This window comes from Notamacropus eugenii, chromosome 4 (genome assembly GCF_028372415.1).
Source record: "Notamacropus eugenii isolate mMacEug1 chromosome 4, mMacEug1.pri_v2, whole genome shotgun sequence".
Taxonomy (NCBI): Eukaryota; Metazoa; Chordata; class Mammalia; order Diprotodontia; family Macropodidae; genus Notamacropus; species Notamacropus eugenii.
In genome coordinates this window covers 473,069,080-473,088,250 of record NC_092875.1, presented here as the reverse complement: position 1 = coordinate 473,088,250, position 19,171 = coordinate 473,069,080, and the positions used below count along the sequence as shown (strand labels likewise).

Below are 19,171 nucleotides of genomic sequence, written 5' to 3'. Positions count from 1 at the left end.
TTCACACAGTGGTGGAGCCAAGATCGGATCTCAGGCCTCTTATTTTAGGTCTAAAACCGGTTCCACTAAACCACAGTCACCTCCAAGTTCTAAGTTCTTTGGAACTTGAGTGGAGGGGTTGAATGGATTGTTGTTCGTCTTCCATTGTCAGAGAGGATGATGTCTTGACTGGCAAGTGAACTGGGTTTGAGCGAGGCAGGGCTTTGCGAGAGCCTCTAGACAGAGGACAGCCATTCTGAGGTGGCATGTGTCAGGACCTGTTCACCTTTCCCATCCCTGATTTGGAGAGTGGGGCTTAGGAGATATGAACAGTACACATCATCTTTTGGGAAACTGACCATGTCTTTTAATTTTTTTTAAATTAGGAAGCATTTATTTTCTCTCTCTTTTAGCAGCTTCCTCCCTGATTTCCCACCTCCCCCCCATCCCCAGCACTGAAAACAAAACCTTCTAGGAAATATGCATAGTAACCAAAACAAGTTCTCACACTGGCTGTGTCTGAAAATGTCTGTCTTACTCTGCATCTTGAGTCTATTATCTCTCTGTCAAAAAATGTTCACCGTCGGTTGTTCAGCAATTCCAATGGTGTCTGACCCTTTGTGACCCCTTGGAGGGTTTTCTTGGCAGACATTGGAGTGGTTTGCCATTTCCTTCTCCAGTTCATTTTACAGATGAGGAAACTGAGGCAAACAGGGTTAAGTGACTTGCCCAGGGCCACATATTTAAGAGTCTGAGACCAGATTTGAACTCAGGAACATGAGTCTTCCTGATTTCAGAGCAGGTATTCTATCCACTGTGCCACCTAACTGCCCCTAAATGTCCATTAGCCCTCTGAAATTGCGATTGGTCATCGCATTAATCAGAATTCTTGTTGTCTTTAATGTCTTTAGTCTCTAAATAAAGCCTCAAGAAAATAATATTGTGAGATCTTTTGCCCAGGAAAGATTTTTAACAAAATGTCTACTCTTCAAAATACAGATGGATTGAAGAAGAAATTGTGAAAGGAGAATATAATGTCAAGATTGAAAATATTACAGATGAGCTTGGAGTCCTTGGAGTAGCAGGGCCATCTGCAAGGAAGGTCCTTCAGAAGCTGACCTCTGCTGATCTTAGCAATGATGCATTCAAATTCCTCCAATCGAAGCCTTTGACAATTTCGAATATACCTGTTACTGCTATCAGGATATCCTATACAGGTGAGAGTTTGGGACCAACCTGGCCATATTAATTAAAATTTGATGGAATCTGATGGGATGATAATATCTACCATCTTTCTACACAGACCTATTTAGGTATATGTGTACAGTATAATATGTATGTATATGTATACATATGTACACACATAAATCTCTCTTAAATGGGCATCCAAAGTGGCTATTCCTCTCATCTAAATTTTATTATAAATCAAGATGCCAACATTTTATCTACTATAAGTGTTTTGTTGATGCCCCAGGCCAATATCTCATCACTAATTCAAAAGATAAAGGAAAATTGAGAGACAGAGATAAAGAGGAATATAGGGAAGGGAGGTGTGCTCTGCATGTGAAGGTGCCCGTTCATCTCAGAACACTAGAGATGATTTCCAACGCCTTCTTCTGTGCCCTGAAACTATTCTCTGGAGTTCTTAAACTGGGGTCCATGGACATTTCAGGGGGTTCCTGAACATTAATAAGAGAAAATGATACCTTTATTTCAATATAATTGTTTTTCTTTGTAATCCTATTTAAAAGTATTTTGAGAAGGAGTTCATAGACTTCATCAGGAAGGTGATCCATGCCAGAGGGATCCTTGACACAGAAAGGGTTAAGAACCTCTTACTCTAAACCTTGCCAATATCTCCTAAAAGCAATGTTGTATAACGGATAGGAAAATGGATTTGGAGTCACAAACCTGCACTGAGTCCTCGGCCAGCTGTGTAGTAGCCGTGGGATTTCATGCAAGTCCCTTAGTGCTTCTAAGCAGCCTCAGTTTCCCCCTCTGCAAAATGAGGATAATAACACTTTCATGACTCCAGTTCATTTCTACTGAAAAGTAGACCTTGAATGCCGGCCACATCTGGGTGGGCCACTAGATGGCGCGCCAAGCCTTGAGCTACCAGTTGAAGTACCTTTGTATGCATGTAAGAGTTTTCTTGGATCCCTAATTTTTTCCCTTTTAGTACCAGATTAGTGTTCCTTTATAGTAGAGAAATTATAAGCTTAAAACTCCATTGGAGCAGTAGTTTATCCTAACAAGATCTGAGGGTTCAATCTCCTGCTCCCAGTCCAATACTCATCTACACTTCATCCTCCGCTGGTCACCCAAAACCTTTTTTTTTTTCCTTCACAAACACACCCAATAACTCCCCACTTACCACCAGCACCATCGAAGTCACAGGGAAGGATCAAATGTTAACTCCTTGAGAGCAGGAACTGTTTTACATTTTATCCTTGTATCTCCAGCACCTTCCAGATAAAGGTGGGCACTTAATATTGGTTATCAATTGATTGATGGAAAGAGAAATTATCTCACTAACTGTTTCGAGAAGTTACTGCCCTCCACTCCTAGACTCTAACTAGGTGAGACCATTATCCAAGACTTCAGCCAGCTGTCCCAGAGCATAGCCAGCATCTTCCTCTGAAGACACCCAAAAGGTGATGCCTTCTTCTCTCCCTGGCTTTTGGAATCTCTGCCAACCAGACCACCAGGCTCTGCTAGCTTTGAACTCGGAATTCCCTTTAGATGGAAGGAAGTGTGTTGTATTGTCCCTTGGTAAAGTCTCTCCATCCCACGTCATCTTATATAACCTCTGTCTTTCAGAGGACTCTAATCCACAGAGGTCATTCAGTCTCAAGATTCCCATTTCTTTGGTTCTTTCAAGATATGGACAGTTTAGAATAAATAGATACTGGCTATATAGCAGGAGGTTGACCCAGGAAATATCAATAAGATACATCATTCCAGTCTCCTAGGTGATCCTTACCCTTGTCCACCCACCCACAAATGATCAGAATGACTGTCAGGCAGGAAAATACACTACTCTGTTCATCTCCCTTTGTTGGTCGAGATGGTTCACAAGCAGTGTAGGAATGAAGTGAGCAGAAAGCAGTTAAAATGAGGCCACAGAAGCACCCAGATGATCCAGACCTCTGGTAGAAGATGAATTTAAAGACGGATCTGAATGATAACATTTGGCATATATATTGTACAAAAATCTCATTTTAGCTTCAATGACAATAAAAAGGGAGTTACTGTATTATTATCCCCAGTTTACTGATCAGGAAACTGAGGCTCAGAGAGATATCATGGCCGAGTCAACATTTAAACTTGGATTTTCCTGAATCCAAATTCAGTGCTCTTTCTGTTATACCAGTCTTTCAGGGAAAGCTAAAATTTGAAATTAATTAAATTATCTTAAACACAACAACCCAACAATAATAACTATCTATTTGACAATAATCTGCATTAGAAATATTGTTATGCAAAAAGCAGTTAAGGATCATTATAAACTAGTTTCAAGGGATTAGAATCACACAATTTATGTATATATAAAATACATACACTTAAATATAACTATCTGTGTCATAGTTAGAGAAAGGCACATACTTGATGTTGTTGAGTCATTTTCAGTTGTGCCTGACTCTTTGTGGCCCCATTTGGGATTTTCTTGGCAAAGATACTGAGGTGGTTTGTCATTTCCTTCTCTAACTCAGTTTACAGAGGAGGAAACTGAGGCAAACATCATTAGGTGACTTGTCCAAGGATGTGCAACTAGTAAGTGCCTGAGGCCAGATTTGAACTCAGGAAGAGGAGTCTTCCTGACCCTAGACCCAGCACTGTGCTGGGTCATCTCCAGTCATCCTGATCTATATCTGGCCACTGGACGCAGATGACTCTAGAGGAGAAAGTGAGACTGGCGATTTTGCACAGCCCTGTCTCATTTAAATCCAATTCACTTGTAAGTCATGGTATCTCCCTGATATCATGGTTCTCTTCGAGACTGAAGGATAAGCTGCACATCCAGCTCTCCATTCACTACTCTACCTAGCTGCCCTACCCTATGCCCTACCGTATATGTGTGTGTATGTATGTATATGTGTGTGTATATGTATATATATACATGTATGTACATGCACGTGAATCAGCATCTGGTCTATGTGAATCAGTGTGTCTAGGAATGCTGTGGAATCAGGTTTGGTTGTAGTTTGTCCTAAATGTTTTTTTTGGAAAGTAACATCATGTGCTTATTGCCTAAGCAGACTCTCCCCTGTTTTATGGATTTCTAGCTAATGTATGTTGGAGTCAGTGACCTTTGTGGTCCCATGATGATTGCATGATAACAGTGAGTTTATTTCAGGTGAACTGGGCTGGGAGCTCTACCACAGACAAGAAGATTCTGCCACGCTCTATGGGGCCATCATGGAAGCAGGCCAGGAGGACGGAATTGACAATTTCGGGACATACGCCCTGAATGCCTTAAGAATGGAGAAAGCTTTCAGGGCCTGGGGGTCAGAGGTCTGAAATTCTAATAACTATATATTTTATTTATGTTTTCTTTCAGGGTAGCTTTACCTGATATTAAAGTTGGTTCTAGTTCTAACAGGAATGACATAACATGATTTAATTATTTTAGAAATTTAGTAATTAGGAAAGTCTTTTCTTCTAAAGGCAAGTAGAATTTCCTATTAAAATCTCACTTTAATGCTTCATTAGGCTATAGGAATGACCCTAGATTCTCAAAAGTTAAGTCAGGAATGATTCAAGGATTTACGGACAGCACATCTTTTGTCTGAGGACCCACCTAATTCAGCCAAAGAAACTCTTTCCCCATTGGCTGTAGAATGTTAATTTTTTACCATAATTCTCCAACATTAATTACTAGGTTATGGGGAGTGTGTGGTCTGTATCAGTATCCACAATAAAGAAAATTATTGCTCTTTGGAACTATGAAGAAAGTTAAAGTATAATGGAGCACTGATAAAGAGTTGACTGTTGCTGGATGACTTAAGCAATACCCCCGGTGACTGAATATTAATAGATAACAGAGAGCAGACAGAACCTAACTCATATTGATTCTAATTCAGAGAAGGTCTTTACCCCGGAAAGCATAAAACAACAATGGTTAAAGAAATTGAAGCTAGGTAAAAGAATAGTGAAAGCTGCTTCAAATGACCCCAAGTCTCTAGGATTTGATGAATGACAATCTAGATTTCTGAAAGAACTTGAGAGTGTGATTGCATTTGAAAAATCATGTGAAGATGGAGAGGTTCCAGAAGAATTAAAAAAGAAAACAACCTGGACTTGTGATTTCATTGGTACAAATTACTCCCAGTGTGGAAATTCTCTACATGAATATCGATTAGTATCTATAACTTATAATCCTAAAGATTTGCCTGGAGCACTGAAAAGATTAGTAGGGGTCCATGCTTGTACAGCCAGCATTTGTCAGAGGCAAGACCATGAACCAAGGTCTTCCAGACTCCAAGACCCATTATGCCATAATACCTCTTACCAGAAGAATGGAAGTGAGCAAATGTAATCTGAATTTCTGACAATCTGATGAGCTTTGCATTGACTCCCAGCAAAATTCTGGAGTAGAACATTGAGCATAGAAGAACATTTAACTGAGGAAGCGCTGTTCACAGCAAGTCAGAACTGGTTCACTAAGAACAGGTCATGCCTAACCGAACTCATTTTTAGGGAAATGTTTTGTAAAATGTAAGTTTCTATTACTGTTTCATAAGGCTATTTTAATGGTAGATCAGGGAATACCACAGACAATGGTGCCTATTGATTTCAGCAAGAGATCTAACAAAGTCTCTCCTTATATACTTGGGCTGGGTAACTGTGGGCTGGGTGTTGGATGAGTTTGAACTGGTCCAGTAACCCTGAGTGAAGAACGCTGAGTAATTGAATAGTGACACCCTGGAGAAGGCTTTCCCACGTGGGTTGCAGGACTTTGTTCTTGGCCCCATCCAGTCTGACAACTTTATCAATGGCTTAAATGAAGGCATGCTTATTAAATCTGCAAATGACAAAAAGCTAAGAAGGATATTTAATATGTGGCATGACAGAATCAGGACTGAAGAAGACCTCAACAGGTTGGAATGAGGGTCCCAAACTATGTCAAATTTAATACATAGAAATGTGAAGTCTTGCCTTATACTTCCCCCCCAAATCAACTTTCTACCAGTTAGAGCTTCTCAAAAATGTAGTAAGTAGTCTTGTGAATTAGTAAGCTTCTCAGAACTGAGTTGTGAAAGCAGAAACAAAGTGACAGTCTATCAGGGATATTCAGAAGGGATTCCAGTCCTGCTCTGGGTAGAAGTTTGGATGACCTTTAGGGACCTTTCCATCTCTAGGATATTATGATTTGAGTCTTCTCCCTTAGTCATCACAGAAGGCCCTGAAAAGATGAGGTCTGTTGCTCAATAAGCATTTATTAAGCACCTATTATGGGACAGCCACTGGGCTAGGTATTGAAGATAGAAAACAAAAAGCGAGATGGTCCCTGGCCTTAAAGAGAAGTGGGTAGCAAGCTTAGATGGGACCTTTAATGGAAATCCTGGCCAGGTGCTGGGCAACAGGAGAATGTTGGTATAGGAAGGGAAGATTCTGGGAGATACATTGTAATAATAACATAGATCAAATGCTTTAAAGTCTGCAGGGTGTTCAACATTCCTTCCCTCATCTGAGTCTCACCCTGTGCTGTTAGTGCTACAGGCATTATCTTCTCCATGCTATTGATGAGGAGACTGAAGTTAAAAGGCTCTAGGTGATTTGCCTAAGGTTGCACAGGTAGCAAGTGTCAGAAGTAAGATCTGAACAAAGTAAGTCTTTGTAATGCCAAGTCCAACACTGCCCATTGAGCCACCCAGCTTTTAGTACAATCTACTAGTACAATCAACTAAGGGGCAGTTAGACAAGGAGGATGTTTGGAAGAAGTTGGCCCTGAAGATGTACCTTGACCCTTTACAATTTTGTCTAGGCCTAGCCCTGAGGGGCTATGGAACCATTCCCTCCAGTATTCATGATGTCAGTCATTCAATAGTCAGCCAGGAAGCATTCAATCAATAATCATTTATTACGTCCTTACTGTGCGCCAGGCACTGTGCTAAGTACTGGAGATGTAAAGAAAGGCACAAGATGCTCCCTGCCCTCAAGGAGCTCACAAATTAACGTCCAGCAGGTCCCCCAGTGGGCAGCTGCTGCTGAAACGCTGCCAAGTAGGGATGACATGAGGGATGCCTACAGTCTCCACTCCCTACTTCCAGTTGGGTTTAGGAGTAATTTGGCCAATACTATTTTTGTTATTATTTTTGGGTTGTGTGTGTATAAATACACACATATATGTATGTACATGTATATATGTATATATGTATGTGTACACACACATATATGCATATATATACATATACGAAGTTGTTCAGTCATTTGCAATCATGTCCAACTCTTCATGACCCCATTTGGAGGTTTGTTTTGGGTAAAGCCAATGAAGTGGTTTGCCATTTCCTTCTCCAATGTATGTGTGTAAAACTAATGGTTTTTATTTTGATGTTAAAAAGAGAGGACAATGTTCATTTCGACTCCAGGATGTCAAGCCCGTCAGGATAGCGTTGCTTATGAGCTTTCAAAGACACATTCACCCATATTGATTTTACCTTTGAAGAACATTCCCATCTATCTTCATTTTTTAAGTGTTTTCTGTCCCAACATTTAACCTAAAACAAAAGTGAAGGGGAGGGGAAGAGAAGAAAACTATCTCAGTTCAAACACAGAGAGAAAGTGTGGCATTAGAGTAATTTTGAATTACAAATCCTTCTTTTTTGTCCAAGATCTCATTGCAGTCTAGCCTATCACCCCCCGTTCTTCCCTTTCTTATTCACTTATACCATTCCTCTCCCTTTTCTCCTCTTTAGCTCTCTTCCCAAGCTCAGTAACCTTCAAATTTCCCAGTTGTATTAGAGAGCCATCTAGTGTTACTACAGAAATCAATCTTTTCTTTCTTCCCTGGACACTTTGATGCTAAAGTTTTGAGTGTACAGATCTCTTCAGAGCATCTGTAACTTGATCTGATTTGTCAGTGAATCTGGATTTTATGTGTCATTGAAAGAACTGACCATTTTTTGGTATTTATCAATTTTTGGAGCTTGACATTTTTCTCTTTAAAAGCTTAATTGTGTCTTAGGATATTTGCAAGTCTCAGATCCCTGAATCATAGTGTAAGGACTTTCAGTTCAGATGTAATCTATGGGTCTGAATTTAGGTCATATCTGAGATGCTATGATCCCATCACCCCAACATAACTTCTAAAAGTCTAAGCACGGAATATCATAATGTTCTTAGTAAAATGATGACCAAGATGTTGGGATCAATGTTGATAAAAACAAATAAAATAACTTTATTTAAATTAAAAAATATAAACAATTTCACAGCAATTTTCATTTACAATTTTGTGGGAAATTTTCAGTTACATATGTATGTTCTGAAGTAAGATCAATCATCTCTGTTTCCGGTCTAATGTAGTACTGACTTTGGACCCGGTTTCAAGTATCAGTATAAGCTAAGGCCCCAAGGATTTAGGGCCTTTCCTTCTCTTTTCTCCTCTTCAGTAGGCTACGTAGATGCAATTTCCACTTGCTCCACCTTTAACTTCTCCTTATTCTAGACTTTTAATAACGAGTCAATATCTTTGCAAAAGTTATTTATGTAACTGAAATAGTACTAAGGGGATTACATAAGGATATATAAATGGAATATATATTTTAGAGATCTGTATTTTAATCAAGGATAATTCTATGTACTTTATGTAGCATATACTTTATATGTCAAATAAAATTCAACAAGAATGGTCATTTTAAAGTAAACCTTCTTCAGTTATGCAATGACAGTTGAAATGTGCTGAAAAATTATTTTTTCTCTTTTTTAATTGAAAGGGCTATTAGAAATCCATCTTTATTTGAAATTTGTGTTTTTAAAACCAGAAGGCAAAATGGAAAATGAGGGTTTTTTTTGAAAAAGAAAAAGTTGTAGAAAAAGTTTTAAAAGTTATTGTCCAACCTTCTAATTTTAAAATGTCTTTTTTCTTTATAGATGAATTGTGATACAAATCCTCTGGAGGCTGGGCTAGACCAGTTTATAAAGTTAAATAAAGTAAGTCTGTATTCTGAAATATTTGTTATATAAGCAGGCTTTTTGACAAAATTTTGAAATAAGACTTAATATTATTGTCTTTTTATATTTGCTTAAGGGGAACATATTCAGGGTCTCATGTAATATGCCTTAGACCCTTTAGTTAAAAGTATTACCTAAGGTCTTCTAACAACATTCCAGCTTTTACACCAAAGCTGTCATGCTCTTCATTTCTTCTTTTAAATGTGGTTAAAGAAATTAATCTATTTTAACTGGTGACTTTAATCCTACTTGTTGTAGAAATGAACCCAGTGAATGCAGTTTGATTCAGCCAAGCTCACCTCTTAGATCCAGGCATTCTGAGGTTACTTGCTGTTCAATAAGTATCTAGTAAACAATCGCTCTCTGCCAAAAATGGAGCCAGATACTGGGGATACCAAGTCAAATATGCCTGCCCTCAGAGAGCTTACATTCTCTTAAAATATGTCATATTCATTTTTATCCAAATTAGATATCAGCTCACACTGTCACAAACCTACTTCTGTCGTAAAATCAGTAACTCCAGTGCTTCTAGAGGTTTGTGTTGACTTGTCAGTAAGGAACATTAAAGTTAAGTCTGTGGGCAAGGAGAAAAATTGCAGGATGATTATGTTGGGACCAGTTTCCATTATGTATCATCGTAAACACTAAAGTCAATGAACTACGTACCACACGTTGTTGTTGGTGTTGAGTTGTTTTAGTCATGTCTAACTCTTTGTGATCCCATTTGGGGTTTTCTTGGCAAAGATACTGGAATGGTTTGCCATTTTCTTCTCCAACTCATTTTATAGATGAGGAAACTGAGGCCAATAACTTCTCCAGAGTCACATAGCTACTAAGTGTCTGAGGTTGGATTTGAATTCAGGTCTTCCTGACTTCCAGCACTCTATGCACTATATCACCTAGCTGGCATCTTACTACTATCCTTTCTTTCCCCCTGCATATTTAATTGTTCCCACAGACTTTCTACTATAAGGAAATCGTTAATTTAGACCCCTTCATTTATAGCAATGCTCTCAGGCCTCAGCATAAAATGAGCACCAATTCTAGCCCAGTCCATATCTGCATGAGGATCTATTAGTAATATTAGTGTTTGCAAAATATGACAGCTGTTGTAGAAGTGCACACACAGCGTGAAACTGGACTCCACAGATTTCTTCTACTCAGTTCAGAAACTCTGGTCTGTTTGTTTTTCCCTGAATACAACATTCTGTCTCCCATTTCTGTGTCTTTGCATTGGCTGTTCTCCATGCTTGGAGCATTCGTCCTCACCCTGTGCCTCTTAGCTTCCTTCAGGCCTCAGCTGAACTTCTTCCTTAGTCAGGAGGCCCTTCCCAGTACTTTTAGCTGCCAGAGCCTTTTCTTCTAAGATCACCTCCCATGGGAGTGAAACTGAAATGGCAGAGAAAAGGCAGGGACTTACCTGAGCTCTCCCTAAAACCCCTTCAAAAAACTTGAAATAATGCCTCAAAACAAACTCTGGAGTGGCAGAACCCACGAAAGGATGAGGTAAAACAATTTTCCAGCCCAAGACAACTTAGAAAGTCTGCCCAAAAGGTCTGTTGTACTGGGGTGAGAGTAGAGCACAGTCCAAAGTAGGCCAAAGCAAACTGAGATTACCTCCCATCTACCTTATGTGTATCTGTTATAAACCTGGTCGTTTATGTGTCATCTCTTCTGTTAAAATGTGAGCTTTTTGGGGTCAGGAATGGTTTTTGCCTTTCTTTGTATCCCCAGTGCTTACTACCACTCCTGGAACATAGTAAATACTTAATCAATCCTTATTGATTGATTGGTTCAATGGTAAAAACAGTGAAACACTGGTCCTGCTGCTTTCCAATCAAGTGTGTCTAATTCTGCCACAGGCCAGTGGACACTGCCTCAGAGGCAGGAAAGTGGTTTTAATAAGAAAATGGAGCCCATAGCTAAGGGGTAGGGGCTGGAGGAGCAGGACCCAGAGCACCAGCAGCTGTTGCTCAAGGCTCTCCTTAGTGTGCAAAGAATAAATTGTCCTGCCTCCGAGCATCTGCACTAAAGGCTGTGTTCAAATCCTGTGTAACTCTGTAAAGATGAGCCCATGAAGGGGCCAAGGAACCTTGACTAGGCCCCAGCATCAATCACCAAATGCAGAGCTAGGACATTAACATAAAGCATGCACGTTTATGACATCCAGCGTTAGGAAAATGAACGTCCTAAAGAGTTTTAAAGGGAATATATTTCTGTGCATTTTTTTCCATGGCTTTTATTTTTATGACATGCCATCTGCCCTAGGACCAGAAAAAGCAGGTGCAAGTGATCGGTTCAGGCCCTGGTGGCAGATTGTTCTTCCCCACAACAGAAGTCTTGGTTTAGTGGTTAAAACAAAGAACCAAAATGGCCTTCCACTTGAAAGCACTAAAGTTATCGTGGGGGCCACCAACGGAGAGAGATGACTCGTGCTTTTTGCTTCACTACTCGGCCATTATTGTTTGGGGATTAAAGCAAGGGTAAATTTTCTCTTTCTTCCTGTTATACTCGGGGCTAAAACTCCCTTTGTAATTGTAAACAGGTGCAGACTGTGTATTTATTAGGCCTTTCAAATTATTTCATCAACTAAGAAGAGCGCAAAGCTCCATTAATTATTTAATAGATAATAGTTTTGGCTTCCAGGTCACTCGCAGCTTCACGTATTATTGGGCTCCTTTTTGCGCAGAATTGGATTTTACTAATAAAAATAATGGCTGGCTTTTAGCATTCTGAGTTTGCAATCTCCTTTACAAATGGCATCTCCTTTATTTCTCACGACATTTTGAGGTGAATGTTATGGGGGGGCATGGAGGGGAGGAGATCTGTGATTTCATTCATATAAGAAACCCCAAGTAAGGAGACTTCCTTCACCAAAGCAGATCTATGGCTTATAGTTTTAGAGAATTGCCTTAGAATGGGAAGAGGCACCTGCCCAGGGTCACTGTACATGTCAGCTGTGGGACTTAAACTGAGGCCACAATGTCTGTCTAGGTGCTATTCTTATACCTATTTTACAGATGAAGAAACCAAGCTTCACAGAGGTTGCGTTTGCTTGGTGTCTAGCCCATTAGATGGTAAACTCCCTGAGAAAAGGACCTGTTTTTTGCCTGGAACATAAAAAGTGATTAATAAATGCTGGGGCAGCTAGGTGGGGCAGTGGATAGAGTGCTGGGCCTGGGGAAAGACTCTTCTTTCTGAGTTCAAATCCAGCTTCAGACCCTTACTAGCTGTGTGACCCTGGGCAAGTCATTTAACCATTGAGAAGGAAATGGTCAACCACTTCAGCATCTTTGTCAAGAAAACTCCAAAAAGAGTCAATTGTATGTGACTGAAAACTGACTCAATAACAGCAAATACTAGTTGAGTGACTGACTGATTTGCTCATTATCACATAGCTAGTAAATATCAGAGGAAGAATTTAAATTCAGATTTTCCTGTCTCTAAGTCTATCCCTCTTTCTTCTAAAATACTGATGGCTCATGGCATACATTTAGACTGGACCCTTCTGAGCCAACCACGTCAGTCATCCGAATGTCAGCATACATTGTCATGTCAGTAACTCAGAGTTTGGTGGCTACATATAAACACATCTCACTCCAAAAGATCCATGATTTGGGCAGTGTGGATCCTCCCTCACATGAAGATTGCAGCCCCTTCCCACCTTAGTAGACAGTCTTCCTAATGTGTGATGGCCAAAAGAAATAAATTCATCACCTGGTTGGCAACCTTCCCTTGAAGAATCTCTCTAAATTTAGTTTTCTTCTAGTTGTCAGAGGAGAGTCCATCACTGGACCTGGATTCAAATCTCTCAAGATTTCAAGTACAGACATGTCTCATGTCTAAGTCATAGCATGAAATTATAAAACACCTCCAGGATTTTCCCCTCTCTGGCTACAATCCCCTATCCTTCCTCCTTCTCTATTTCCTCCCCCTGTGATAACTTGGTCTTCATCTTGATTGTGACCCCCCCATCTTCCCCCCTTTCCTATCTAATTTCCTTCCTCTCTTCCAATCTTCTCAGATCTCTCATACTAAAAACAATTATCTTATTTTACATTTCCAACCTTCTTGAGAGAGTAATCTATTGGTACTACCTCTACTTTCAATCTCCTGTAATCTGAATTCTGCTTCTACCACTTCCTAAAAACTTCCCTCTTGTGGTCACTTATGACCTCCTGCTTGGAGGGTCCAATGGAACCGTTATTCTGCCTTGACTTTCCCACCACATTTGAAACTGTTAACCACAATGTCCTTAGAATTCTTTCCTTCCCTGTGTAGCTTTCATAAAATGGAACAATTCTGGATCTCCCTCTTGTACCTTCCCTGAGTATTCTTCTTCCTGTCACCTCCCAGGATTTAATAATGGCTCAGGAATTCAGCTTTGTCTTCTCTCTGTGCCCTCTCTCAACAACAGTAAGGTCTCCCACAGTTTCACTAAAACTTCAGTGGAGATTAGTGTGATGAATCTTTATGTCCAGACTCTACATCTCCTTGGAGCTCCAATCCCACATTTCTAACAGCCCACACCTCATACAACTCAACTTCTCTTGCTTTGCCTGCACCTCATACTTACTATGCCTCAAACCAAATATCAACTTATTCCACATGCCTCCTGATGACCTAATTTGGTGAATTTCTGTAGTATTTTCCTAGTTCCCTTGGTTCAAAATCTTGGAGTTCTCTTGTACTTCTCCCTCTCTTGTACTATCGACTTACATCTGATCATTTGCCAAGTCTTGCAGCTTCTCTGTCTTCGATATCTCTCATGTTCATCATTCCCTTCCACTCTACTATTTCTTGGCTGAACTATTATAATAGTTTTCTATTCCCTGCCCTCTGGTCTTTTCCCACTTTAATCCATCCTTCACACTGTTGACAGAGAAGTCTTTCTAAATTGCATAAGAGAGTAAGTCAGTCCCCTGATCAAAAAACATCTCTTACCATACACCCTAGCCTGACACTGGAGGGCTTTTAGATAGTTCCAGTTTAGCATTCTCTCATGGCTTAGTGAATAGAGAGTTTTCCTAGGAAGTAAGAAGAACTGAATGCAATCCGTTCTCACACTTTCTGTCTAAATAAGTTACTCTGAGGGTCCTCAACAACTTTCTAAGACTATACATAGCATAAAAGGTGCTGACCTACATTGGTAGGGAGAGTTTCCTCATCTGGGAGTTCCCTACACAAATGAAATCATAGATCCACTCCCTATCTCTCTGTGTATGCCACTTTTGCCAAACTGAGTAGAAAAGAGAGACTAATTTATCTGGGACAGTGAGATAACAAATCAATAATCATCAAACCAATAATGTATTCAATGCATGACTGACAGATGGCATTGTGTTGCTACCTGCTTTTAACTTAGAGGAAACTACTTCACAGGAGAATGGGAAAATTCTGTTTTTAACCTCCCTCCCTCCACTGCATTGTATCTCACTGATGGCTGGTTCACTTTCTGCTTAAGGTTCAGTTTAATAGGCTTCAGATACAATAGCCTTAGAGGGACCATTCTGGTTGAGAATGACTGGAAGGGTGTGACCCTGGGAATAACCTACCTCAATTTGTGGGCAACCTGTAAAATCCACATTAGAATAAACCTGTCGACTCAGGGGTCTTAGAACAATCTAATCCTTCGTATTGTCTTCAAAAACCATCCTAGTCTCCATACTAGACTTGGAAACTTCCCAGCATCTCTTTTTTATGGGCTAAAATCTAAACTGAATCAGACCCTATCAGGCCTTTGGGACTGGTGGGAAAGTATCAAAATAGCTGTCATCCATCCCTGTACCCTTCTCCATGTCAGACTCTATATAATGAGGTGACATGGAAGAAGAACAATGCTTCTTAACCTCAGAGATTTTACAAGATTGAATAACTCCAATGGATTATGAAGGAGGATGTAAAGTGTGGGGTGTCGTGGCTGATGGTGCTAGAATACAAAATGATTTTGAAGAACTCATGCTTTTGCCCCCTCCCCCAACTATGCTAAAATTAATTCTGTGCTTCTGCTGAAATCAGAATTAGCTGCTGTGCTTTCAGAGCAAATTGAGAAACAGGGAGACAGGGAAGCTCCCAAAAATGAAGGCTGTTTCTCATCATCAATAATAGTGGAATGTAATTTGGATTCAACACCTCATACTAATGTGCTGTAAGAGGAAGTGAAAATGCCTCTTATGAAAGCAAAGACAGGAAGAACAATGGATCAAACCAAATGCACATAGGAAAAGTAGGTGCTGCAGGGGACACACCTTGAAGGCACGGCAGGAAAAGAGTGGAAAAAATTCTCGGGTGGTATGATTTATCTAAGAAAGATTACTGAGAAAGTATTAAAAACTAATGAATAAGTAATAACTAACTAATAATTGACAATTACTTAACTAATAACTGTACCTACTTTCTCAGCTCTGTAAAATCTTTATAGTAATGATTTATCCTTGTTCTATCATTATCCTTGATGAAAATATGAGGGGTGAAGAAGCTTCTGCAGAGGATTCTCTATGGTGTATTTCATCTTCATACTCGCCCCATTGATTGACTAAAAGGTATAGACACAGACTACAAGATCTGACTTTATTACTTGTTAATTTTTTAAAAATCTGACTGAGTAGAACAAAATGTTCTAAGATCTAAAGATGTTTTCCATGAGTATACTAATATTATATGATTCCTCAATAAATGTGTTTCTGTCACAGGCAGTCATGTGATACTCATTTTGGAAGATTTTCACCTCTCTCAATCATTCTGCCCACCCGGAAAAATCTAGAAAACTTATTATATGGGATCAACCAGTGTGTTTTCAGCAACTCCCTTTGTGAGCATGCAGAACTTAAAGAAGAAACATTTTATTTATTGTTTAAAAAAACAGACTAGAACACAGTTCATAGAAAATAATGCCATTCATCTTTGAGCAATCCATTCTAGATCCCCCTGTGTCATCTCAATCCCTTGCAGTCAGGTACCAGGTAGGAGTCCCAGCAGTAATGACCTATCATGGTTCCTCTGAGCATGACTCCCTCTTTAGTTTTCTCCAGCCCCAGCAGATGGCACCTGTGCCACTTCCCATTGCAATTTTTCTGTCTGTCATTAGCCTTTTGCCAGAGAAATGCCCTTCTCTGTCATCGGCACTGTTCTTTCTAGAATTTCCTTATCTTGGCAGGAAATATAGCTCCCCTGGCCCTGTAAAGACTTATGGCATATATATGTAGGTTGTAGCTGGTCACTGATGAACAGCTGCAATCAATGAGTGCTGTAAAAATATCAGGAAGGAAATGAATAATTGAAAAGGGAGGTAGTCCAGAGAAAGAGCTAGAGTCTGAATGCAGATTGAAACATGGTATTTTCACTTTTGTTTTTTTCTTTCTTGTAGTTTTCCCTTTTATTCTGATTCTTCTTTCACAACATGACTAATGGGGAAATATGTTTAATATGGTTGTACATGTAAAGCCTATGTCAAATGGCTTGCTGTCCTGGGGAGGGAGGAAGAAAAGAAGGGAGGGAGAAAAAAAAATCTGGAACTCAAAATCTTATAAAAGTGAATGTTGAAAACTATCTTGGCAGAGCCAAGATGGTGAAGTAACAGCATATACTCTCTAGAGCGCTGCCCTCAAGCCCAGCCAAATATCTGTAAAAAAAGAAAAAAATGGCTCTAAACGAATTCTGGAGTTGCAGAATCCACAAAAGGATGGAGTGAAGTGAATCTCCAGTCCAAGACAGCCTGGAAGGTGACCGAGAACTGTCTCTCAGAGCTCAGTCCAGCATGGGCCCCACCAGCACATTCAGGCCTTGGGGAGACTGAATTTCTCACACCTGTTGCAGTTTCCAGACTGCAGAACCCCAAAACACCAAGGACAAATTGGAAGGTTGATCGAAAAAGCTTATGGGACCAGTGTAGGAGAGTGGAGTGGTCCAGCCCCTGGCCCAAGGCAAGGAGGAACCCTTGGCAGCTACAGCAGCAGCAGGGGCAGAAACAGCAACTATTTCTGGAGCTCTAGGCCCACAGATTGTCGGGGAATCAATCAGCTGATAGTACACCCTCACCGGCACTGGAAGCAGAGATCTACCTTAACAATGACCTCAAAAGTCAAGCAAATGGCTGGGGAAATGAGCAAAACAACAGAAAAAGAATCTGACTATAGAATCCTACTTTGGTGACAAGGAAGACCAAAGCATGCAAACAGAAGGAAACAAAGTCAAAGCTCCTCCTTCCAAAGCATCCAAGAAAAATATGAATTGGTCTCAGGCCATGGAAGAGCTCAGAAAGGAGTTTGAAGAAGAAAAGTAGAGCAAAAATTGGGAAGAGAAATGAGAGAAATGCAAGAAAATCATGAAAAATGAGTCAACTGCTTCCTAAAGGAGACCCCAAAAATGCTGAAGAAAATAACACTTTAAAAAATAGACTAACCCAAAAGGGAAAAGAGATCCAAAAAGTCAGTGAGGAGAAGGCCCTAAAAAGCAGAACTGGCCAGATGGGAAAGGAGGTCTGAAAGCTCGCTGAAGAAAGTAATTCCTTAGAGGTTAGAATGGAGCAGATGGAAGCTGATGACTTTATAAAAAATCAAGAAATTATAAAACAAAACCAAAGCAATGAAGAAATAGCACACAATGTGAAATGTCTCGTTGGAAAAACAACTAACCTGGGAAATAGATCCAGGAGAGACAATGTATTATTGTTTTTATTTAATTTTATTATTATTTTTTTTAATGTTCTACAGTCACTACCATAAAACTAACCCTAAATTAAGATTTTATGCCCCCCACGCCTACCCCGCACTACCCCCCCTCCCTCCCCACAACAGCATACAATTCTGTATAGGTTCTACATATACTTTCCTATTGAGTACATTTTCACTATAGTCATGCTATGTAGTTGAACTAAAATAAATGGAAGAAATCATATAACAAATCAAAACATGATACACAAAAACACTCACACACACAAACATGATCTGCTACATTCTGTGAATGACTTCCATATTTCTTTCTCTGAGTGTGGAAGGCATTTTGCCTTAGAAAACCACCATTGGGATATTTTTTTTTAAATAAGTTCTTGCGTTATTACAAAGTTCCTAGTCTACCAGAAAAAACTCTCGCACACTGTGGTCGTTGCTGTGCACAAAGTTCTCCTGGTTCTGCTCTTTTCACTCAGCATCAGATCATATAAGTCTTTCCAGATCTCTCTGAAGTCTTCCTGTTCATCATTTCTTATGGCACAATAGTACTCCATTACATTCATATACCATAATTTATTCAGCCATTCCCCAATTGATGGGCATCCCTTGACTTCCAGTTTTTGGCAACTACAAAGAGTGCTGCTATAAATATTTTTGTACATATGGGACCCTTTCCCATTTTTATGATCTCTTGGGGATATAGTCCTAGTAGCGATATTGCTGGGTCAAAGGATATGCACATTTTTGTAGCCTTTTGGGAATAGTTCCAAACTGTTCTCCACAATGGTTGGATGAGCTCACAGCTCCACCAAAAATGAATTAGTGTTCCAATTCTCCCACATCCTCTTCAGCATTTTTCACGTTCTTGTTCTGTCATGTTTGCCAATCTTATAGGTGTGATGTGGTACCTCAGAGTTGTTTTGATTTGCATCTCTCTAATCAATAGTGATTTAGAGCATTTTTTCATATAATTATAGATATCTTTAATTTCTTCCTCTGAAAATTGCCTGTTCATATCCTTTGACCATTTATCAACTGGGGAATGACTTGGATAGTTATACATTTGAGTCAGTTCTCTATATATTCTAGAAATGAGGCCTTTATCCCCAAGCTTAGCCGTAAAAATTCTTTCCCAATTTACTACATCCCTCTGAATTTTGGTTGCATTGGGTTTGATTGTGCAAAAACTTTTCAGTTTAATGTAATCAAAATTATCCATCTTGCATTTCATAATGCTTTCTATCTCTTCTTTAGTAAAAAATTCTTCCCTTCTCCATAAATCTGATAAATACACTATTCCTTGCTCCTCCAGTTTATTCATGGTATCAATCTTTATACCTAAATCATGT

At 39.6% G+C, this 19,171-nt stretch overlaps 1 protein-coding gene and 1 long non-coding RNA gene across 3 annotated transcripts in view; one reads left to right on the top strand and one right to left on the bottom strand.

The window, feature by feature from the left end:
- The window catches only part of LOC140502099 (uncharacterized), a 98,421-nt gene that overhangs the window by 27,880 nt on the left and 51,370 nt on the right, over nucleotides 1-19,171 (bottom strand). Inside the window, exon 3 of the long non-coding RNA XR_011966528.1 lies at nucleotides 1,891-7,700. This is a non-coding gene — a long non-coding RNA (uncharacterized lncRNA). The remainder of the gene's footprint in view (nucleotides 1-1,890; nucleotides 7,701-19,171) is intronic.
- The window catches only part of DMGDH (dimethylglycine dehydrogenase), a 103,221-nt gene that overhangs the window by 52,025 nt on the left and 32,025 nt on the right, over nucleotides 1-19,171 (top strand). For both annotated transcript variants that reach the window (XM_072606418.1, XM_072606417.1), the window contains 3 exons: nucleotides 979-1,196; nucleotides 4,337-4,494; nucleotides 9,073-9,132. In XM_072606418.1, the coding sequence (XP_072462519.1) occupies nucleotides 979-1,196; nucleotides 4,337-4,494; nucleotides 9,073-9,132 (436 nt within the window). The remainder of the gene's footprint in view (nucleotides 1-978; nucleotides 1,197-4,336; nucleotides 4,495-9,072; nucleotides 9,133-19,171) is intronic.